Below are 24009 nucleotides of genomic sequence, written 5' to 3' on the forward strand. Positions count from 1 at the left end.
TTTTCATTTCCTGTTGTCACAGGAGCCTTCTTAGAGCATCAATGTCTCAAATACCAGCTAGAACCATAGACACTTATTACTGCATCTAAAGCAGAGTTCATTGCGTTGATCCATGTTGTATTATGATCAGTCCTGACAGTGATCATGAGCCAGTTAGTGAGATCATTGCTATAGTATAATTTGTTTCCAGGGGGACTTCATGGTAATTTTTCTCATTTCTTCGGTACCTCTTAGAATTTCCAAGTAAGTATCAGAGAGCAGCAGGCTCAGCTTTGCTTTTGCTTAATGCAGGTATGTTTGTGTAACTGTCTGGACTTCAGGCGTGCTGCTGGTGAATTGCAGTAGTGTTTAGGTCAGAGCTGAGTCTTGGGTCTCTTGTTTGTTTATGCAGGTTTTGTTTCCTTACATTTTAAAATGCCCTTTGTCACTCGTAGCTGATGCACACAGTGTATGTGAAAGGAGGAAAATGATCATCTTCAAATTTAAATATTAATTCCCTGGGGCTGTGGCTATGCATTCACTTTGGTAGGAAGGGGCTGCCCCTCCTCCGCATCAGGGACTCTGACAGAATCCCTTTGCTGGCCTTGCTGCAGCTGCAGAAGCAAAGCTGCATCTGCTCCTGGCCATTGCGCTGTGCAGCGTGCTCATACACAGTACAGTGTCCATCATTTTTTTCTTGTATCTGGATATGTTTCATCCAGTCCTAACTCATCCAGTCCCCTTTCTCTATTCCTTTTTCATTTGCGTACATCTCAGAAGCACAAAAAGGCACACCATCTTTTCAATCAATCAAGGGCATCACCCCAGAAATACCTAGAGCTTGTCTGAACATTACTGTCATACTGTAGTGCTCTCCTGCCCCTGATAACAGGCGAGTGCTTTGGCACATACTGCTCTTACACAGTGAGTATGAGACACAGGACATGAATTTAAGGAAAGGGCATTCTGCTTAATTTATGTAGTGCTGATGTAAAAAAGTTAAAGCTTAAAGCAGATCTCAGCAATTTCTAAATGGGCTGCTATCAAAACTGAAAGTGGTGGATGGCTTTGGGTTGCTCTGCATGTAGTTAATAAATTATCAACACTGCCAACAACATAAGAAAATATACAAATAGTTTGGACTGGCACTTTGTTGTGCTGTACAGACTGCAACCTTTTAGACATTGTTGTAATAGGAACACCAGAAATAAAATGTTCATCAGTACCAGCAACAGCTTATAGACATGCTTGCTTTCCCTCACAAACTCCCTTTAATGTTTTGTTTTTGGCAGATAACAATTAATTCACTGACAGATTCCAGCAAATGCACTTTCAAGTGTGGAAGGGACAAGTTCACAATAGCGCAGTTTGTACAGCTGTTAAATCAATGAATCATATTTAAGCCATGTTTCGTTCTCTTGGCCTCTAGCAGCTTCTGAATGTTTCGGGCATTCTCCCATTTCCAGATGTTAAGGACTAGGCTGACTTTCACCCAGCAGAAGGCATGTAGACTGGTGTACATTATGTAGAGTTATAAAATATGCCTTAAATGTAATTTAATTGCTGTAAATGTCTCATGGTATTATTTTGCCCTTTTTTTTTGCCTGTCTGTCCTATTTATTTCTGCTAAACTTTAATTCATTTCTGTACTGAAAGAAAGAAATTACAACACCCCCAAAGCTTTAATACTCTGTAAAAATGAGTAGTTGATTTGCCTAACAAAGTCATGTGTAGTAGAGTCTGCTTTACCAACCAACAATACATCGTTGTGTCATTGCTTGCATAATGCTGATCGGATATTTGGACTCCATGTTTTGTGGAGATCTTAGCAAAGTGTAGACTGTGCCCCAGCACTCTTCACTTGCTCTGCCTGCACATAAAATACTCTAGTGTTTTTCAAAGTTGATGTTTAGCACATGTAAGTTAGCTGGATCAGTAGCCAAGGCTAAACGTTATTCTTCATGAGGAGTCAATGTGAACTCTGCCTCCCAGCTGGCAGCCTAAACCACTGCTGCAGGAAACACAGTTTTGTGCTGAAATGGAGTAGGTGAGCTTAAGCAGTCCAGTGATGTGATTTAAGAAACCATGGGACGGTTTAAGCCACCTGTCACCTGTACCCAGATTGGGTCTGCTGTGTGGTGACGTATGCATGTGCCAAGTGAAGCACTGGGAAGGAAGATATCGTTGTTTCTGCTGAACTTAGAAGCTATGTGGATGGAGCAAGCATGTGTTAATGTATATAGTTGAGATAAGATGGATCATGATCCATAGGCATCCTGTACCTGGGCTCCAGATTAGGATGCTAGCTGGATGGATACATGCTGTGTTCTGTTTCCATCTTTTTCACTCTGTGTACTGTCATACACCTCTGTATACAGTTTTAAGATCCACAGCTCACCTGCCTGAAAGTGCAGCAACAAGATTTAAAGCTGCAATTCTATCCACCCGGAGGAAGCATCTTTGCCTTTAAGCTTCATAAAAATTGCTTTGGAGGCAGAGAGAAGTATGAAAGTTTGGATGAATGTGTAATTTCATGGTTTACACTCTCCTTCTAAAATACAAAAACATTATTTACTTATGGTAACAGAACGTGATAGGTCAGGAGCTGGCAACTGATAGTGTTCCAGATGAGAAAGCTGGTGCTGTGCACCTCTCTAGGCAAGAAATCGGAGAACCCCCAAAACTGTTAGTGTTCTTGTATTTGCTTTGCCCTTCCCTCAGAGTTTCCTTATCACCACCCAGCTGAGTGAGCCACTTAGATTGAAGAAACACTCAGGCAGCTACCAAAATTTTTGGCACACTGGGAAATAGAACACAGATGTCCTTTTTCTCTGTGGCAGTGCAGTGTAGGGCAGGGCTCTCGCTACTGCTGCGTGGAGAACTCCTAAGGATTGTGGGTCTGAATCCAGATCCCTTGGCACAGGAGTAAAAAACTTGTGATCATTTTATTGCCTACAGGTCCACTAAAGGGATTGGGTCATGGTACTGTTGTCATCCAAAGTAGAAATACCATGTGGGAATAGATAACATATGGGAATATAGTCTCTGCTCCTTTTCTGTACTGCAAAAAAAGCAGAGATTGGCACATCTTCTAGCTAATACGGCCACCTTTTTAATGCCAATTTCTTCTCTGTTTCTCATACTGGTGGCAGGCTGGGGACAGTGAGTATTAAAAAAGCACACAGTGTTCGACTGTCCTCAGCTCTCTAGCAGCTTTTGAGCTATTGCCAGCTTCTCTTTGCCAGCTCCTGAGGCCACTCTAAACTGCAAGGTGCTGGGTTGTGACCAGCTTTTTGGCTGAGCTTAATCTTCGCAGAGAACCGACTTCCTAAAGCCTGTGTTTGGTAAACATGCGAAACTTCATTAATAAATTTAAATGTGTGAAATGGATTGTCTTAGTTATTGTGGATGCACTACAGTGTCTCAGCTGTCAGCACACCTCTGTCACTGGAATGCATAATATTGATTTAAATTTTTGTCTGCCCTAGGGTAGTACTTACCTCATCTGTCATGGTAGGTGCCTCTATGCAGGGACTTTCCATACAGAGATACAATGCAGGGCACTACTACGCCAGCACTTCCTCAGCAGTTCTTCCCCTGTTCTCACCCTGCTTTATTTCACTTACCAGCAGACAGCCTCCAATGTAATGCAGTAGCATTGCAGCAGAGGGTCTGCAGTAACTCCTGTCAGTGCAGAAGCTTGCGGCATTCTTTCATATTGTGCGCTAGTGCTGAATGTGAATGACTCCCCCTGTGATGCTGGAGTTGCAGGAATTCTGCTGTGTAGACCTTGCTAGCAGTCAGAAAGCAAAATGCTAGGTCAGATTGGTCAAAGAAAGCATTGATCTATACACCCTCTTTCCTCCCCTTTGACAGCTTTAGCTGAAAATGAAAAAAAAAGGCAAATTAGGGATCGATTCTAAACGAGGAGAGTAAGAACACAGGATGGGTTCACAATGCGTGTGTCTTACACTGCAACAATGCTGGAGGTTGGGATCCTGATCTCTTTTTTATCCTTCTTGGGGAGAAATAGTTCCACTGAGCTGTTTTGCTTTTGCTCCAGATTGTCACTGGCATTACTGGAGATGTTACCCCATGAAGAATTTACTTCATGACTTGATAAGCTCTAGCAAAGGCTTGTCTTTAGCATTGCCAGTTCCTGTGTCTTATGTATGTCACATCTATAGCCAATTTCCCTGGCCTTCTGACCTGCCTTCAGACTGTTAGTGGAGCTCTTAACAGAGCTATGGACCTTACTACTAGCGGCTGTGAGGACTAGCAAGGCCAAGCTATTGTATATATATAAAGGGTACTTAGAAGATGCTTTGTGAGAGATGAAGGCAAGCCTTTTAGAGTCCAGTCATAGCCTTCTCTTTTCTACTTGAGTTTCCAAAATTCAGTTCACTTCCTGATCTTTGAATAGTGCACTTTATTGTTGACATTCCGCATCCAACAGCAGAGTCAAGGGAACTTTTAAGGGAGGATAAACCTACCCAGCCTGTGGCTGGTGTGGCATTGCGGTGGAACAGGCCAGCGAACAAAGATTTAAAGCAGAAAGTTATTTCAGTGCTGTCAGGGGAGGGAGTATATTATTTTCTGATTAAATATATCTGCTGAGTGGCAGAAGCGAAAAGGAAAAGATAATCTCAGGCTTGCCTGGCAGATGCTTACCTTGACTACATCACGAACATTTCTGTTAGATATGCTCCGTGTGGCAAGCAGTAGCAGGTGCAAATTAATGCTCGCGGTTTTCCCATGTGGTAGGCAAGTGTATTTCTTTATTTTGCCAAGGAGAAAGCAAAGCTTCAGTGGCATACCCAAACTCCCAGTGCAAACAGGAGATAAACAATGAAGTTCCCTGGACATTCTTGGATCTCTCATTTTTTCCCTCTTGGCCTTTCACACTGTCTTCATGACCCCTTACATCTTCTGTGGTAGCAGTGGAGTCACTGTGCTCCTCAGTTCTGCAAGGGAAGGATCTTCTGCTGATGAGCTCCAGCTGGCTTTGTGGACTGCCCTTGTAGCCATCCCAGCTGAAGAAGAGAAATTTACTAATGAAATGTAAATGGGAATTACGGTATCTTAAATGTATGTTAAGTTCGGATCCTATTTTTGTTTTACTGCTGAAGTGGCTTGTTCTACATTCTCATGCCATGTCCTATTGACAGTCCTTATTTTGCACAAGGTGTTTACAAATTAAAAGAAAAATAGAATAAAATTCAAAGAATTTTAAAACCAAGGGAGAGGGTGATAAGCTTTCCTGTCTTGTGAAATCTTTTGTGTTTAATGAAAGTGTGGGTTTTGCTCAGTCTCTCTAACAAATGAGTGCAATGTAAATATAAGGCTAATCAGACACTTCTGGCTTCTGGTGAGATTTATCACATCTGTTGAGTTTCCTGAAGCTTTCCAAGACTAATGATATCGGATCATTTGGCTTGTAAATCAGGACTTCCCTCATCTAGATGGCTGTTCAAGAAAAGCTTCAGCAAGATCACTCTACCTCAGTTGAAATCAGATGTTAATTTTCTTTCCAGTACAGTATAAGGTGCTGTGAACCAACAGTGATATTTTCTACAGCCTCTTAATGTTTCTGAAGATAAGCTATCTCCAGACTAAGCCGGAAAAGGTCCTTCTTTTCTTTTGTATTCTGATGTCAATTGGAGAAGGAGGAGAAGTCTAAAATACAGCTAATTTACATACGCTTTTGAGTTGGTGTTTTTCTTTTAGTCCCTATTCTAATTTATCTGAAAACACCAGAAAATCTCCTCTTTTGCTTACTGTTATTGCTGAGAGTGTGATTTGCCACAAGGAAGTATGCTTCATTATCTGCAGAGAAGCAGGGCCATGACCATAAATTTGAATTGCATATGTCACATCTTTTCTGTGGTAACAAATACTGATACCATAAATGCCAAACTCTGCGGGATCAAACAGACAGAAAAATCAGCCTGCAAGTGGCAGTTTTGTCTTTCTTTAGCATGTGAAGTGACAGAATAAAAAAAAAAATCTTGATTAGAGACCGTGCTTTTTATAAATGTTCTTTTTCAAATGTTTTCTCGTTCTGAAAAGCCTACAGTATTGGCAAACCTTCACCATGTGTACACAGACTTCTTCCCATGAAAATGATAGACTTCTTCCCATTAAAATGTGTATTTCTCACTACTTTCTTTTGCAAGTCAGCTACGTCTTCCTTGTGTTTACAAAGTGAACAAAGCATCACAGCATTTTAGAGCCTGTTTGAAAATCTTTAACAAACCTGAAGATACTTCTGTCACTGTGCTTCCAGAACACGAACCCTCACAGTGACAGGCAAAAGGCAAAAAGGCAAAAACTGCATGGAAGAACTGTAGAAACCTGTGGAACAGATACTAAGCAATCAGGAATGAGAAATCAACAGGGTGACTTGCATTTAACAAGCATGAACTACAGAAAACATTATTTTTCTCCATCATGAATTTGTAAGCTCCATTCATTACTGTTTCCTGTAGCTTTTATATTAATAAAATTTTTGCTCCTACCACCCTGTCCCCTGTGTGGCAATTTGATAGGACTGTAGTGTCAACAGCCTTCCTTTTAGGGATGGAGAAGTTATGCCATGGAAACTGCACTATGTGGTAGATGAGAAACATTGTGGAAGGACTATCTCCAAAATATCCGAAGGGGAAAACCTGTTTAGGATGGTGGTAATGATAAAAGGTATAAAGAAGTAGATCAGAGTTTGCTGTGTGCTTTGAGTAAAAATGTTGCTGTGCTCCATGTTTGGAGCTATGAATGCGCCATAAAGAGACTGTTACTTTTTCAGTCTTACAGTGGTGTGACTGCTTTACAGACAGGTCATTCAGTTTGCATCATGGGCAAAGGCAGTGTATTGTGGTGGTAATCTATTCAAAGCTGGTTTTCTACTCCTGTATAGAAGCAAAGCTGCCTTCTATACATGCTGCCAAACTAGTATTTAATGAAATTAATAGAGCTGCAGACTCAGGTAACTACTATTGTAGTTTAATGCTGATCTTGCTGTATTTTCAAGTTTGGGTAGTGGCATATCATACTGCACAAGGCTTTCTGGTAGCAGTGGTTTGAACTGTGAATTGTTCAGAAGGCACTCCAGTACTCCAGTACGATGCAGTGCCATAGTACTGAAGAACATGATTCTCATGGAACAGCTATCTAATGCACATTTGATTTACATTAATACCTTGTGAGTAGTGAGAGATGACAGCATCACATTCATATTGTCGTTAGAGGACTGCTGTATGGGATACTGTACAAGTGATCATCAGTGTATTCTATAAAAGGCAACTGGAATTTTCAGCATATTCATAGTGACTGCAAAAGCATTTTTTTGTCCTGCGCGAAATGCTGCATCATGACACAGTAATTAAAAAAAAAAGTTAATTGCACAACTATATAAAAGGTGGAACAAATGTCCATAACTAAGTCCTAATTAGTTTTGTTGTTTCACATGAAATCCATCTACCAAACCACACTCCTATTGCTATGGCTTATATTCCAGATCCTGTCAGCACTTACCAAAAAACTGCCTTTTTAATATTATCTGCCAGGAAAAAAACAAGTTTATTTTTTCCCCTAAGTGTAGCATTCACACCACTTTTGTTGTCCCTACTGAAACCATTCTGACCAGCAGATGTTAAGTTAATATTCTGCCTGAGTGGAAATGGGATCTTTATAAAATTGGAATTTGCTCTAAGGCACATAGCACTTGTTTTCAGTCATATAAAATATGGAGATCCTGACTGTAAAACATGACATTGTTAGGTGTAGAAAAGGTCTGTACATTTTTGATGCACAAAATGTTTTCATGACATTCCCCCCCCCCCCCCCCGGAAAATGTTTGTATGTTGAATCTGTTACTTTTCATGAAAATATATTGATATTTTGATGATAATTTTATTGAAAAGGCTTTTTGGAGGCAAGGTGGAATAAGTAATCAACATTAGAAAGAGAAGGCACAATCACAAAATAACTAAATAATGTTGGCTGTGGTATCAGATTAGGTCTTGTTTCTTCCATGTGACTGGACTAGGAGGAGATGTAGTATTACTGGTTTTAGAGACAAATTAAAGGGCCTAATTTTCATTCTGTTGTAAAGCAAGAACCAAAATGTTGAAACCTCAACTCAAATGACATGGCGAAGGAGGCTTTTGTTTTCTGGCTAGCTGTAGCTGTTAGCTGGCGATGTTTTTGACTGCTTCTGAATCTTTAGCACGGGAGTAGATCCTCAGCTGACGTAAGCTGGCATAGCTTCATGACCTATGATAATCAAATCTGACAATCTTAGGGAATGGTGGAGTGGTAGCCTTAATGAAATGCTTTAACAGTTGATTTGGAGGATGGATATAAGTGGGCTGAAGAATATATCTAAACTTAGTCAATACATGATGACATAGATGTGGGTTCTTTTGCAAATGCTTAGGCTGCCTTTCTCAGGCCCACTGCTTCCACCTGACCTCTTTAGATTATGGCCTTGCAAAGGGGGCTTAATATCCTCTTCTGAGGAGATTTCCCCTTTCTGCCCTAAGGGGCAAGAACTTTTGAGGGTTTGATTCCCCCCCCCCCCCCCCCCCCCTTAAATTTGAATCCTTAATTTGAGTTCTCAACTCCTGACTGCTGAGTGGCTGTGTCCTTCAAGAAAAAAAAACAGTGGGAAAATTTGCAAGTGGGATTTTGGTTCAGCTGCTCTTTTCCTGTGGTCTGTCAGTGCTTTTCCAAACAGGATTTTTGTCTGGATAATGGAGGTGAAGGTACTTCCTTGAGGGCCTATGATGTAACTACCCTGAAAGAAGAGTCATGTAGCTCCAGAAGGGCTGAAGACTTCACAGCTCCTCTCTCTCCTTTGACTCACCTCTGTTGTCTGTAACAGTACTTGACCCAGAGCTTTACAAATGAATTTTCTGCTTAGTACATAGTTTTATTAGTCACCTTAAATGAGTGACTCATGATGGTGATTGTGAGGCTAATATTGACAAACTGACCAAAAATGGAAAGCACATTTAGAAGAGAGGGATGACCTGCCTTTCTGACTTAGCAGTGAGCCCTCCAGCAGACTACAGAGCTGCACTATTAAGAGTGTCATACATTCCTGAGCTAGAGAAATGACAAATATGAAGGGAAGGAGCAATTGCAATTGCTACAGTTTGTAGATGTGAGATGGGATCTTTAGGGCATCCGTGGGGATGATAAGCCATGTCTTTGCAAATCCTCATCAACTATGAAAATATCTCAAAGTGATGAAAAGTAAAGCTACAGCTAAAAAGGGCTGGAACTTTCATTACCTTTGGGTACTTTGTATCCTTAGAGTTGAACTTCAGTTATTCAAAATCTGTTTTGAATATTTAAGTACTAGCATATTTGCATACTGTTGTTTTCAGGGACCTGAAATCTTTGTGGTAGAAAGCTCCCGTGCAGATTTTGCCATACCATCTGTAGTAGGAGGTCCATTTGCAGAAGATTCATTCGTGGATTGGTGAAGAAAGCTTCTGGTCTTTTATGCTTCCTTTGTTACCATTTTTCACAGAAGCTGCAAATGAATAGCACCTTTTAGGACATTGAATCTATCCCTTGTCCACTGCAGAATTGTTCCTAACAGCACTGAGTTTGAAATCTAAGATTTTTTGTGGCACTTCACTAATCTCTGTAAGACCCAAGTTCAGTAATACAGACCACACAAACTCATCTGCATTCAGATTAATGACAAGAGAGTGTCTGAATGGATTTGCACATCTCTTCTGTACAGCAAAGAAGGGATAAGTAAAGTTCTTTGTTTTTTTCAGGGTATTTCATAGTATTTATGTCTCATTAATGCATCATTTTGGGTACTAATTTGCAAGGAGCTGACAGAAAACAAACAGAGCTGATAGCCATTTCCTATTGCACAGATAATTATAGCCTGCATTAGTAAGTGCTTGGCCATGCTGCACTTGCAGCTTTGTTGGAGTGAACTGGAGTGAATTTGAAATTAATCAAATGTCTGGGTTTTATTAATGGCACGTGAGTAATTGACTGTGGGTCTTCCTCCTCTTTATACTAAAAGAAACCTATAGAAGAGTTAACACTGGTTGAAACTGAGAGGAAAAACGTGTGATTTTTCTTTCATTTCTACTTGTTTATTGCAGGAGTCACTTCACTGAAATAGTAGTTACTCTTAAGTTATGGTTAAAACAGTTCAAAGAGATCAGAGGCACCTAGGAAAGTTTGTAAAATTAAATGGTGTTCAGTACAAAGAACTAAAAATGGATAGAAAACAGAAAGTCATATGTCTGATGAATTTCTTATGACAAATACCAGCCCAGTGTACGATTAGTACACTCACTGGATCGTATGCACCTGACTTAGTTGTGGAATTACACCACTAAAACACTTGGTAACTGACAATGCAATTGCTAAAATCCATTTTGAATGGTGCTGCATAGCAGTTACCATTCAAATCTGTTACTGTCACTTTTACTGACAGTAAAGGGAAACTCAGTTCAGTGGGTTCCACTGAATCAGGGAAATGAAACTGTATCACAAAATCATTTTGCAATTAGTTTTCAAACTGAGTATTTTATAAAAAAAACGGAGTATTTGCTAAAGACATGACACCCAAGTTTTTTTTCATTCTTTCTAATAGATCTGTCAGCTGAGTATTTTATATATAACTCATGTGAACCTCAAGCTCTTGCATGGTGTGAATGTAGGTTTTTTTCTATCTATCGCTTTTATTTATAAACTGGATTTTTAATGGTGAAGGTCTGGTTGTGGCTTGAGTCAGTATGTTTCTAAGAGTTCTCAGGTGTGGGTGCCTGTTGCCTTCTGGGTGGCTTGAGTCAGTCCTTGGGAGCTTCTTCTTGCTCTGTGCTTAGGCATGATTATTACCCATGGTGTTGCATTGATACACACTGGACAAAGCAGCTGGGGCCGTTTTTCAGCTCTGATGAGAAATTTTTTAGTACCTTGATTCCTTCCCCAGGTCATTCTGTCAGGTCACCTCCTTTTTCATCAGCACACACGACCATGGATATTTCTGTCTACTGAATACAGATCTGTCACTGTTGATTAATTGCTTGATAAGTTCCAAGATACAGACATTCATTCAACAGAGAAATAGAGGTGTGGTCTTGCAAAGACATGATAGTATGTACTTCTGACACCAGCAGAAGATTGAGTCTCTGAGACTTAAGCAGTGATACATTATTTTCTGATTGTTTAACTTAAGTTAAAGTGTGTTTGAAATAAGTTTTTCAGAAAGAATCATATGTCTGAATGTTGTACCACTTACAGAAAAAAAACCCATTTCCCCAGGAAAACATGGTGGCTAGATTTTTCAGTTATTGCTGAATCTGTTTGTTGTTCTTTTTTTAACTGCAGAAAGTGAGTGAAAAAGTAGGAGGTGCAGAAGGAACCAAGCTAGATGATGACTTCAAAGAAATGGAAAGGGTAAGTCTAAATACAGATGCGTATATTCATTATTACCATTCATTTTTCCTTTCTGGGACAGGAATTTCAAAGCTTTTGTCCCTGAATTTCTCAAATAATTTTGAAAGACTTAACTTTTATTCAGCAGGACTGAGTTTTCTGTTTCTTATTTCTTTTTGTTTTCTAACCAAGGCATACATAATATATGGCACTCTTTATACACCAGTATTTCATTCAGAGATTGAGGCTGATGTCAGCTACAAATTAGTTTCAGTTAAACCATTGTAGAGGATCTCCGAAAAGAATCATAGAATCATAGAATACCAGGTTGGAAGGACCTTAAGGATCATCTGGTCCAACTTTTCTTGGCAAAAGCACGGTCTAGAGAAGATGGCCCAGCACCCTGTCCAGCTGAATCTCAAAAGTGTCCAATGTTGGGGAACCCACCACTTCCCTGGGGAGATTATTCCAATGGCTGATTGTTCTCATTGTGAAAAATTTTCCTCTTGTGCCCAGTAGGAATCTCCCCAGGAGTAACTTGTACCCATTACCCCTCGTCTTTTCCACACGACTCCTTGTAAAAAGGGAGTCTCCATCTTCTTTGTAGCCACCCTTTAAATACTGGAACATGGTGATAAGGTCTCCCCTAAGCTTTCTTCTCTCAAGGCTGAACAAACCCAGTTCTCTCAGCCTTTCCTCATATGGCAGGCTTCCCAGTCCTTTATCTTTGTGGCCCTTCTCTGGACCCTCTCCAGCTTGTCCACATCTTTTTTGCATAGCGGGGACCAAAACTGAACTCAGTATTCCAGGTGTGGCCTGGCAAGCGTTGAGTAGAGTGGGATAATGACTCCATTATCTCTGCTGGTAGTGCCCTTGTTGATGCAACCCAGCATCCTCTTGGCTTTCTTTGCCACAGCAGCACACAGAGCTGCTCCCCAGCCTGTAGAACCCAGCCTGTGCTGCACTCCTGGATTATGTTTTCCCAGGTGCAGGACCTTACATTTGTTCTTGTTGAACTTCATAAGGTTCTTGTTAGCCCACTCTTCCAGCCTATCCAGGTCTTCCTGCAGGGTGACTGTCCCTTCCGAAGTGTCCGCTTCCCCACTCAGTTTGGTATCATCAGCAAAGTTCATCAGGGTACACTTGATCCCATTATCCAGATCACTTATGAAGATACTAAACAGTGTTGGGCCCACTATCGATCCCTGGGGGAACCCACTTGTCACAGGCTGCCAGTTGGAAAAGGAGCTATTTACCACCACCCTCTGGGCACGGCCTGTCAGCCAGCTCCCCACCCACTGCACAGACTACTTCTCTAGACCATAACACATCAGTTTCTCTAGGAGGAGGCTGTGGAAAACTGTATCAAAAGCCTTGGAGAAATCCAGGTAGACAATGTCCACCGCTCGCCCCACATCAACCGAGCAGGTTACTTTCTCATAGAAGGCGATCAGGTTTGTCAAGCATGATTTGCCCTTGGTGAATCCGTGCTGGCTTTTCCTGATCACATGCTTCATTTGACTTATGATAGCCCCCAGGAGGATTCGTTCCATAACTTTCCCAGGGACTGAAGTAAGACTGATGGGCCTATAATTTCCTGGATCCTCCTTTAAGCCCTTCTTGTAGATGGGGGTGACACTAGCCTTCTTCCAGTCTCCTGCGATGTCCCCTGATCTCCACGACTTCTCAAAGATTATGGAGAGTGGCCCCGCAATGATGTCAGCCAACTGTTTTAACACCCTCGGGTGGATATTGTCAGGGCCCATCGATTTGTAGGGGTCAAGCTCCTGTAATAGTTCATGCACCAACTCTTCCTTCTCTGACATTGGGTCTGTGTTTGCATGAACCTGGATTTTTGCTCCCAAGACCTGGGGCCCAACAGAGCTGGTAATGACAGAGGTGAAGGAAGTGTTGAGAACCTCTGCCTTTTCAGCGTTGTTGGTGACTAATTCACCCCTCCTGTTTAACAGTGGGCCAATATTTTCCTTCTGCTTCTGTTTGTTGTTTACGTACTTGAAGAACCCTTTCTTGTAGTTTTTGACATCTCTGGCCAATTTCAATTTGAGCTGAGCTTTTGCTTTTCTAGCTGCACCTCTGCACACCCTGGCAATGCCCTTGTAGTTCTCAATGGGTGTTACTCCGCTTTTCCATCTCTGGTGTGGTTCTCTTTTGGTTTTGAGCAGACTCAGAAGCTCACAGTTAAGCCAAGGGGGTCTCTTGCTCTGCCTACTTTAAGGCGATGAACTGTTTTTGTGCTTCCAGGAGAGCATTCTTGAAAAACTCCCAGCACTCACTAGCTCCTTTATCCTCCATGGAAGCTTCCCGTGGAATCCCTCCCAACTGAGCTCTGAGCGAGCTGAAGTTTGCTCTTCTAAAATCTAAAACCTTTGTCTTAGTACTAACCTTCAGCATGCTCAGCAGGATACCAAGCTCCACAATACTGTGATCACTGCAGCCAAGGCTATCACTAACCGAGATACTACAACACTGAAAGTCTATCTACAAGATGGTCATTTCAATGGCAAAGGGTGCCTGTAATTCTCAGCTCCTTGAGCATCAGTCAAGAGGAGCAAGAGCTGTGTGCTGAAGGGGGTTGTCAGTGCACTGGAATATTCATTCATAAGTTCAGAGATCCTGTTAGGCAGCCTCCACTGGCAAAGTGCCTTGGGTAGATGGAGCTAACCCCGCAACAGACTAGTTGGTGATGCTGGCAGTGGTAGCACTGAGTGTTTCTATGGAGGGGAAAAAAAAAGCCACAGCTGTGTGTGGCGGTGATAATATTTCAGTTGGAAGGATCAGTAGGGGCAGGTTTTTTCTGGCTTCGACTTTGAAAGGCACTATCAAATCTTGTAACACAAGCTAGTGCTAGGTGATTTGCAGGGCACGTATCTGATATATAAGTCTGATCAAGAGAAACAGAAGCTATTTATCTGTACATTTGTATAGTGAGATGGGGAAAAACCTTGGATGGAAAATAAAGGAGAAGGGCATATCCTTTGTACTTCTTACAGCGAAAGTACTGCAGAATTGGTTTCTGCCCTTCTGCCCAGCTTCCCTTTGAATGTGCTGCAAGTATACGCACTGCTGTCAAAACTGGAAGATGTTAACAAAGATTCAGAAAGCTGATGCAAGGTTTAGAGTGGAAAATAGGACATTGCAACACCCAGGGGTGAGTCCCACGTAGTGCTTGTGGGCGGCATGGGTTGGCAGCCCAGGAGATAAGAGCGCTAAGAGTTGAGAAGAGAATGGAGTAAACTCATCAGTTGCCTCCACGCTCCCTGCCTGGCCCTGTCTCCCTTGCCAGCTTTTCTGCAGGCAGTGGACATGCTCCTTCTGCCTATCCCCGGCCTTCTGTTTCCTTGCCCCCACTCTCCTCTGCAGCCTTCTAGCCATTTCTGGGCTCCCTACCAGGCAGTTCAGCTACTTACTCACCCAGGGCTGGCAGACCTCTTCTGCTTGTTTGTGTAAAGCATAGAGCAAGACCTGGCAGATGGCAGTGGCAACAGGAAGCAGGAAAGAGGTCAGTCACAGCGTGCTGCAACCAACCTATCTCAGGTGTTCTTTTTTAAAATAGGAACTTGCCATTATGGTAAAGGAGTTCACTCTGTGGGACACAAGCTAGCCTGCAGAGAAATGCAGTGTGTTTTCATAAATGCAGCGTACAGGACAGGTTACGGGGATCCCCAAATCTGCCAAAGCAGCATTTTTTTCTTTGAGGCCTGATTCTGAGAGGGAGAGTAGTTGCATACTTTGCTATATGCAGCTTAGGAAGCTGCTGCGGAGTACTTCTTAAGAAAGCAAGAATTCCTATTACAGTTGAGGAAAGTAATGCTATTCAGTTCTAAGTATTTCAAATTCCTAAATATAAAATAATGGAGTCAGCCAGGGGAAATAAATGGTCAGTGCGTCCATGCTGATAGGTTTCTTGAAATTGGAAACGGAATGATACCTAGTCCTCCTTACCCCAATTTTACCAGACCTTGCTCTGTAAGAGGTAGACAGCTCATTTTATCATTGGTGGTTGGTTTTGACTGACATCTGCTTTCCCCTCATTTTGCCAGTTATTAGGGGATCAAAGATGGCTAATTCTTCAAATAGTTTTCAGTGACTGTTCTATCAAAAAGTTTTCCCTATTGTGGATGCTTCCCAGGGTGATGTAAAGTATCAGCACAGTACAATGAGTCATATCAAATTCCTAACACACCTGAGGTACTCTGTACTAATGGCCTCACCTGAGAATGGATCTGCTATAAACCGAGGTGGTGGACTCATGCTTTGGTAGCTTTCCAGGTATTATCACCATTCTGGTACCAGGGCTGTTCTCAGAGACACGAAAATAAAATTATAAGACGAGTTAAAAGAATTTATAAGAACAAAAAGAAGAGAGAAAAACATCTTTCTTTTTTCTAACATCTTTTTATCATGTTTCTTTTTGTTTAACTCTCTGTCCTCTAGAAAGTGGATGTTACCAGCAGGGCAGTTATGGAAATAATGGCAAAGACGATAGAGTATCTTCAGCCCAATCCAGGTAATGTAATTTCACAGTCTCACAGTACTTGTAGCGCTTTTTGAAAATACTCTTTCTCACCAATATGTAGTCTGACAGGTCTCATCCTCACTGGTGCAGTTAGGATTAACACAAAATTGTTGAAGTTTCCATGAAGTAAAAGACAGAGATGAATACAGGCTTCTATGTTGAGCTGTCTGGGGGAATGATGACTGACTTTGGGAGGCTTGTTTTCCTTTTGTGTGTTCTTGCTTTAGGTAACGGGGCAGCATATGCCTAGAAACCAGGTGTATTTACTTGCAGGCATCTGAATGTCAGCACTGTGAGCTTGAGGGGCTCCCTGGGAGCTGGAGATGGCTGTGGACTCCCCAGGGGCATCAGGGCAGGGCCTGGCAGCCAGCACCCATCCCACTGCTCCAGCCAGGAGCAGGGTGGCCAGGGGGCACTGGGGCAGCAGCAGCCCTGGGCATCAGGCACCTCCCTGGGTATGGGGACAGGCTGAGGCCAGGCAATCAGCCTGCGGGTGGGGATCAGGATCAGGCACGGTGAGAGTGTCTACATGAGACACCTCTTTCTTCTACAGTCCCAGTCATTCACCCTGTGTGAGGGAAAAGGACCAGCCAGTCCTTGCAGACCATGGAAAGAAAGACAAAGTTCTGAAGCAACTTTCTCCAGGGCACAGGACGAGACATAACAACACCTTTCACCTGGTCCTCTAGTGATTTCCCATGCTCATTAGAGTTACTACAAAAGGGAGGGTGCAAAAGAGCTGTTGATGCTGAACTGGAGAAAAGGGCAGATAAATGGACGTCATCAGAGATGACTAAATTGAACCTTCAAAATAGAAAGAAATGATTGGTTTCCATGGGGAGATGAAAGAAAGGTTTTGTGATTGGGCTGATGGAGGGCTGCATGCTCCTTTCTTGCCAAAGGATCCTCACAAGGAGGGGTGATCTGGAGCTGTTATAATCAAGTAAACCATTAAATTAAAGAACTTGAAGATTTACATAGTGATCTAGGAACATAAGGGTTTTGATACTAGCATAAGTCAATGCCAGCTTCACTGACGGGGTCAAATGGAGTTATGCTTGTGCGAAGTTAGCATGAAGGTAAAATGAGGCCCTCTACCTACCATAAGTATCTTAGAGTTTCATGGAAGTACAGACCAAATTCACTCATTCACTGTGAGGAATTTGTTTCCTAATAGCTGGAAACAAATTTGAACTGATGTGAAATATTTTAACTCCAGTGTGGTAGGATGAAGGACTGTTGCTGATAGAGCTTAATTGGTGGTATTTTTATGTTAGACCACAGAGGAAAGGAGGATAATTTGATGATGCTGCCAGTGGCTTGAAAAAAGGAGGAATAATATTTAAAAGTTCAAGAACTGCTAGAGAGAAAATAATGATGACTAGAACAGTTTCTATGTCAACAGATGAAATATTGTTTATGACTTGAGTCCACAGCTTCATTGCTCATCGTCAACAAGCACTCTGCAGGAAAAGCAATAGGATTGACAAACATTATGGGACTAGTGATAAAATTGTTAACTACTGTCAAGCTGCTGTTGTGCAACATCATATAGACTGAGTTACAAGCTTTGGCTGTTTAGTGCTTCTCTGGCTGCCTTCCTGACACATCTGAGTGATTATGATTGCTGTGAATCATGAAAGAGGCTCACAGCAATGGCAGAAAGCAAAATTTCTGGAAGTAGCTAAGGGTGTGATTTCAAGCACCTCAGGCTGATAGAAGTTTGCAGTGCTGCAGGAAAGAGCAGTTTCCATACTCTAGCTACACGTCCCTTCATCTGCTTGTGGCATGTGGAAGTAGGATCAGAAAATTAAAATTGTAATAGGCAGGAGGAAGATTTACTTTCTTGCATATCAAATGAGATCATGTTATTCATTCCACAGCTGGGCAATGGTAGCAGATGGAGTAAGAGGAAAGGACTGACTCTTTTCAGCTCTCACCTGATCTTAGATTGTTTTATGCCAGTTGCAAAAGGCCTCCCTATAGTGAGAAGAATTGCATGGAAAATTACTTCTTTTTTCAATAAAATAAAAAATTTCTTCTTTAAAATTCTCCCTACAACTGTATTACTATTTACCTGGGGCACCAAAAATGTTGATTTCCAGTATTTCCTGTTTGCTTTCTCATTTTCATAAAAAATAGAAAAATTACATTGGGAAGAGGGGGGAAATTTAATAAAAAAAAATTCTTTAATAGCAATATTTAATAGAAGGTTTTCTTTAAAAGTTTACCTAGGTTTGGTAGGGGGAGGAGGGTTTGGGATGTAGCACACATACCTTGATGAGTAAGATGTACCCTGAAAACATCAATATGCTTGGATAACAGTACTGCAGTGCTAGGGATCAACTGGCTTCATGGTGTTTTGAAGGATCAATAAATGAAGTATGCAGCATTGTCTAACTTCACTAAACAGTTAGTTAACTAATGCTGGAAGGAAAAAGGAAAAGGAAAAGGAGAAGGGAAGGGAAGGGAAAAGGGTATTAAAGACAAAAGTGAATTTATTGAAAGGGATGTTGGGCTGAGGTTAGTGCAAACGAAAAAGCTTTGTAGAGTTCCCAATTACGAAAAAACCTGAAGGACAGCTGAAAATAACTAAAATTGAACATGATGAAGGCTCAAAGACTTTGCATGCAGATGTACATGTCCGTAATTTCAAGAAAAAGTGCAGGATGAACAAGATTGAAAGTACAAAGAATGAGCAATTGAACCCACTACTGAAGTTTCTTTCGAAGGCTTTTGGCAGTATTCTTATGATTTGTCATGGCTCTGTTAACACTTAATATTAAGGTGAACCATTAGTGACACCGTGAAAGTCAATGTAAAGGAGAGGGAGTGCAACTGGGGAAAAAATCAAGCATTCAGGTCACTCCCATGTGGTGTTTTGTACCTCTCTGCCTGTCCTCGCTCAGGTTGAAACATAACTTAGAGAAGAAAGCATGTGGCACTAGCACAATACAGCAATAGAAATGAAAGGGCTCAGGATGGAATTTTGAGATTAACTGAGCACAAACTTACCTCTGCTGCCACGGAAGTTACTAGAATCAACTGTTAAAGAAGAGAAGTGGAATGAGACCACTGGTAGATGTATTCTAAGATTTCCTACTAAATCAGGATTCTAATGTAATCATTATTAAATGATTAGATAAATAATTGAAGCATGAATTTTTCATGCTTACCTTTCTTCTCTTTATGATTTTTTCTTGCCCTTCCCTTATTGTCCTTTCATCTCTTTCATTCTTTCCTGTACCTTTTGCTTTCTACTCTTAACTTGCCTGTCCAGAATATAGCCACTTCATTTTTTTTATATTCCCTCTTCCATTTTTTTCTTTTATTTCTGAAAATACTCCCATTTGCTCCTGTTTTAATTCAGCTTGCTGCCTCCATTCCCCTGACTGATTTTGTTTGTCCCTTAGTTTCTGTTACGCTTCTGTATTTTCCCATTGCCATACCATCATTTCGATGCCATTTTTAAAGGACAGACACTTCATTAAAATGCAGTTTCTTACACTGAACAGTCAACCAGTCTGCTGACTGTAGTTTTGTGGTGGGTAGAAACAGAAGGCATCAAGAAATTCAGATGCTGAAAAGCGTGATCTGGTGGCACTCAAGAGTAGTGAGAAAGCTTACGAAAACGTAATTACTATACGTTAAAATATGTTATCTTTTCTTAGCTGCTTCTCAGGCAAAATAAGTACTATGACACTTGCCTGATTTTCCTGTCTGTTTCTGTGTCTATGTCTGTGCATACATTTCTATGCCACAAAGTGAAACACACTTGGCAACAAGAACCATCTCTTGATACGCACTTTCAACAATAAATTAAGAGCAAAACACTTGTTGACTTCAGTCTGCTAATGTTTTGTTTTGTTGTAGAAGTGTGTGCAAGGTTGAGTTTTGACCAATGAAATCGGCACACAACAGTGTGAGCTACTAGTGTTTTGTAAACAGAAATACTAACTCATAGGAGCAACTAACAAAGTCAAGCCTTTGCAAGGAGGAAGGTAGAGGCATTCGTAGCTGCCCTCTTGTAGCACACACGATAATATAGGTAGAAACACCCACTGAGTCAGCTTTGCTGGCAATAGGATTAGGCAAAATTTGAAGTCAAGTGCCATTAATTAATTCATTCTCTGTAGGCCATTCATATTCTGTAGTTGCAAAAATTCACTAAAGCACATCATCAAACAAATTAGTTCTTTTATGTTTGCTGTCTTTATTTTCATCAATTATGATAATTGTGTGTTTTCTTCTGATCTGCAGTTGTGTATCTGAAATAAAATACAAGCTAAAGTACAATTGAAAACCATATTGAAGTAGGATTTTCCCCAAATCCCCATAAAAAGCAAAAAGTGTTTCAAAGGTGGTTGGACATCATGTTTGGGGACATAGGTTTTATTTAATATTCTACAACAGAAAAACTTTCAAACATTTAAAAAGTGGGGCACCACAGTTTAATCTTGAGTGCACCTAGTCTGGACTTCTCCTTGAGAGAAAGGCTGGCTCAATCTGCTATCCGTCTGGTACCTGATGATTTTAAGATTAAGAATTTGGGGATAGCTTAAAGATTTTTCTACCTGAGTTGTAGCACGTGTCAAACATGCTATCTTGGGAGTGTTCCTGGACTTTCTTCTGTCCAAGTCATTTCAAGGGAAACTTTGGCTTAAAGTTCAGGACAGAGCCTTCTCTCTAGCCTACTAGCAGAAGAAAAAAATCAGTGACCAACAACATTTCATTCCTTTGCTCTAAAATTAATTGATGAAAAACAGGGCTTAGTCCTAAACTTAATGTCCTTCAAATATGTTGTAGGTAGCTCAGATAAATTAAAGAGTGCATTCCTGTCTGTGTAGTCAAACTATTGCGCGTTGTAACCTCTGTCACTTGCCTTCTTCAGCTTCCAGAGCTAAACTCAGCATGATCAACACTATGTCAAAAATTCGAGGTCAGGAAAAGGGACCAGGTTACCCTCAGGCTGAAGCCTTGCTGGCAGATGCGATGCTGAAATTTGGGCGAGAACTTGGAGAAGAATGCAACTTTGGTAACTTGATTACTTCCCTTTCTGTTATAATGCAATAAAAATGGTAGTAAAATTTAATATAACTTTCATTATTAAAGTGTTGTGGTCTTTATAAAGGACCACTATATATATATATATATATATATTCTTCCTCTATAAAGGAAGAACTTCTGCAAGAAGTATTAGAGTTCTGCTTCATCAGACTTCTCCTTTAAGGTTGGTCTAGGCCCGTTGAGTATCTGTTGCGAATTTGGACTAGAGATTTTTTTCTTGTGGATGAAATTCATATTGTTTCCATTTGGACCCATATCCATATAGACTTTAGGCTCTCTGTCATAGATCATGTTACTGGGGATGTGTTGGGATGAAAGATGTACCTGTTCAGAGATTGTATTATTGTCTATGCATGTGTACAATGAAACCGTTTTGTCCTCAGAATCCTTATAGTAAATGTTATTGTCTTCATTACAGGCAAGGAATAAAGGCTAATAGATTTTTAATAGACTCGGACCTTTTTTCTGACCAAATTCCACATTTTAAGGCACTAGTGAATACTCCTGTCTTACCTGTCAACTGTTCCTCCCTCCAAGCCCCAAATGAGTTTACAGCTGCCTGAGTTAGAAATGTTAAATTGAGACTTAACATTGTGTTCTTCAACAGTAGAGGTCTAACTAAGAGACGACATTCACGACAGGATCCTTTGTCTTTCTGTCCTATTTATGTGGGCTTCTCTGTGGCCATTTTTATATGGCAACACATGGGACCCTCAAATAGGACTGTGAAAATTCTATTTCCTATTGGAATCTTCATAAAATGTTGTTCCTGCCATAAAGACATCTGCAATAGAAAGGTACTTTCTTGTTCTATATAATTTACTAGTTAGCTTGGCAGATGTAGGTTGATTTGTGCTAAAGACTACTGAATTGTTTTTTTAATTGGTTGCCTCTCATTTACTAAATTTCAAACATGTTTTAAAGGGAGAATGAAGAACTAACAGAATTTAGTTTGTGCAAATTGCTGTATATTCCCTGATGATTGCAGTAGCATGCAGCAGAGTAGATATGGCAATTATTTTCACATTCTTAATTAATAGCAGCTATTATGGCTGTTCATCACTCTTCGTCTAGGTCAGGCAGGCTCTCTAGTTTTGCAGTGCATTCCTGGTATCCTCTGCTTGGGAGACAAAGCTCCTTCTGATTTCTCACATTTTTAGGTTTTCAGACCCTTTGTATTCTTTGAAAGTGGATTTTTTTTCCACCAACCTACACCTCAAACCAAGAGGGTATTTTTGAGTTTCTTGCTTTTGTTTTTATGCAGAGGAGGTAAACCAGAGTGGTAATTTTTGTGGCCCTCAAGTTAATCTTGGAGGAAATCCCAGAAGGCAGCTAATTCTTATTGAAGTTTTTGAACTTGAGTAGGTGTATGAAGTCAATAGTTTCATCAAAAAAATCTTTCATCAAAAAAAAAATTCAGTGAAATTGTTAAGAATTTTTACACTTGATACTGTCACCAGTCTCACTGATACAAACAGGGAGACCTAGACTTGCATTAGAGTTATTTTTATATGCGGTCTTGTGTCTGGTGATGGCAACACTGGAGCAAATACAGATAATTCTTTTCTAGCATGTTTGTTTCACCAGAGTGAGGAATGAACGGACAACAAGGTGGCTATCGTGATGCAGCGCAGATCCTCAAGTTCAGCTGTGTTACAATGCATAAACTCTGGGGGCTGCAGAAGTGTAAAATCCATGTTGCCCTTTCACACAGTGCATCATACTCTGTTTCTTTCCTAAACTTGAGACTTAAAATTAAATGTTAACTGAAATTTCCATGACTTGGTTTCATTCTACAGTAATTTGGAATTAAGTTATTTTGAGATAAATTGGGCATCTTTTCTTTCAGGACCAGCACTTGCAGATGTGGGAGAAGCTATGAAGGAGCTTTCTGAGGTCAAGGACTCTTTAGACATGGAAGTGAAACAAAACTTCATTGACCCACTTCAGAATCTCCATGACAAAGATCTGAGAGAAATACAGGTATTGCCCTCAATGTGGCATTTTAAGAATGCCAAATGTGTAGACTGTGTATATGTTCAAAATTTGTTAGTTATGTAATTCAAAATGGGCTTTCAGATTTGCAGATCATCTGATTTTAGTCTCTTTTGACTTGAGTTTTACTTTTCAGTTCTGTGTCTCTTGTTGATGGTTTAGAAAGAGAAAGATCAAAATTCTAACATTTTTTGACAGTAGCATTGTCAAGCTTATGCCAACATGAACGCAGTACTCTAATCCTACCATTTGAAAGCTCATTTCACTAAATAGATGAACAGATGTTTACATTCAATTTTCTGGTGTATGACATGTGAGGGCATTTTGAGAGTTGCCTCTAGACTGGCACTACTCTTTTGTCTGTATGAAGACTGTGTCCGAAACATTCCCAGGAATTTTGAACACAAACGCTGTTTTCTTGCATGAATTACATAATTAGTAATCCAAGAACCAGCCAGCATTTACAGAGAAAAATCAGTTTGCACACATACTTCTGTGGACACAGCTTAATTTTATAATTGTGGAAGTAAAAGTGACTCCAAATTCAGCAAATGCTTCTCTGTGTAAGTAACTGTTCTTCTGAGCTCAGTAAGGCTTTCATATTGTTAAATATATGTGGAAGAAAGATGTCTTAGGCAGTTTGATATAATTTACAAAGTTGACAAAGTTATAAATATTATAATAGATGACAAATTGATTCTTCTGAGGGAAAGTAAACACCTAAAGTATTCATGCTCGTGCTGGTAACATTAACTTTTGGCCAGCTTGATGTGGCAGCTGCTTAACAGATTGATATGAATGTCACGTCAGTTAACAAACTAGAAAATCTTTAATAAAAGATAACATTAAGATCCTTTGGTGGTCTGATAGAAATGATAAAATATTTTCTTTGTTGCTTTGTTTATGAGAACTGTTACACAGGCAAAAATGTACTAACCTGTGCTTTTAATAGTTTTCTCTTAAACATCTAGGGGAAAACCATAGTGTTCAGGTAATTCTGCATCAGAGTTAAAAAG

The 24009-nt window shown here is 40.5% G+C and overlaps 1 protein-coding gene across 4 annotated transcripts in view; it reads left to right on the forward strand.

The window, feature by feature from the left end:
- SH3GL2 (SH3 domain containing GRB2 like 2, endophilin A1) overlaps positions 1 to 24009 on the forward strand; it is a 111999-nt gene that overhangs the window by 78436 nt on the left and 9554 nt on the right. For all 4 annotated transcript variants that reach the window (XM_076362695.1, XM_076362693.1, XM_076362696.1 and 1 more), the window contains exons 2-5: positions 11347 to 11415; positions 15850 to 15922; positions 20823 to 20966; positions 22848 to 22981. In XM_076362695.1, the coding sequence (XP_076218810.1) occupies positions 11407 to 11415; positions 15850 to 15922; positions 20823 to 20966; positions 22848 to 22981 (360 nt within the window). In that variant the 5' untranslated portion in view covers positions 11347 to 11406. The remainder of the gene's footprint in view (positions 1 to 11346; positions 11416 to 15849; positions 15923 to 20822; positions 20967 to 22847; positions 22982 to 24009) is intronic.

This window comes from Aptenodytes patagonicus, chromosome Z, assembly GCF_965638725.1.
Source record: "Aptenodytes patagonicus chromosome Z, bAptPat1.pri.cur, whole genome shotgun sequence".
Taxonomy (NCBI): Eukaryota; Metazoa; Chordata; class Aves; order Sphenisciformes; family Spheniscidae; genus Aptenodytes; species Aptenodytes patagonicus.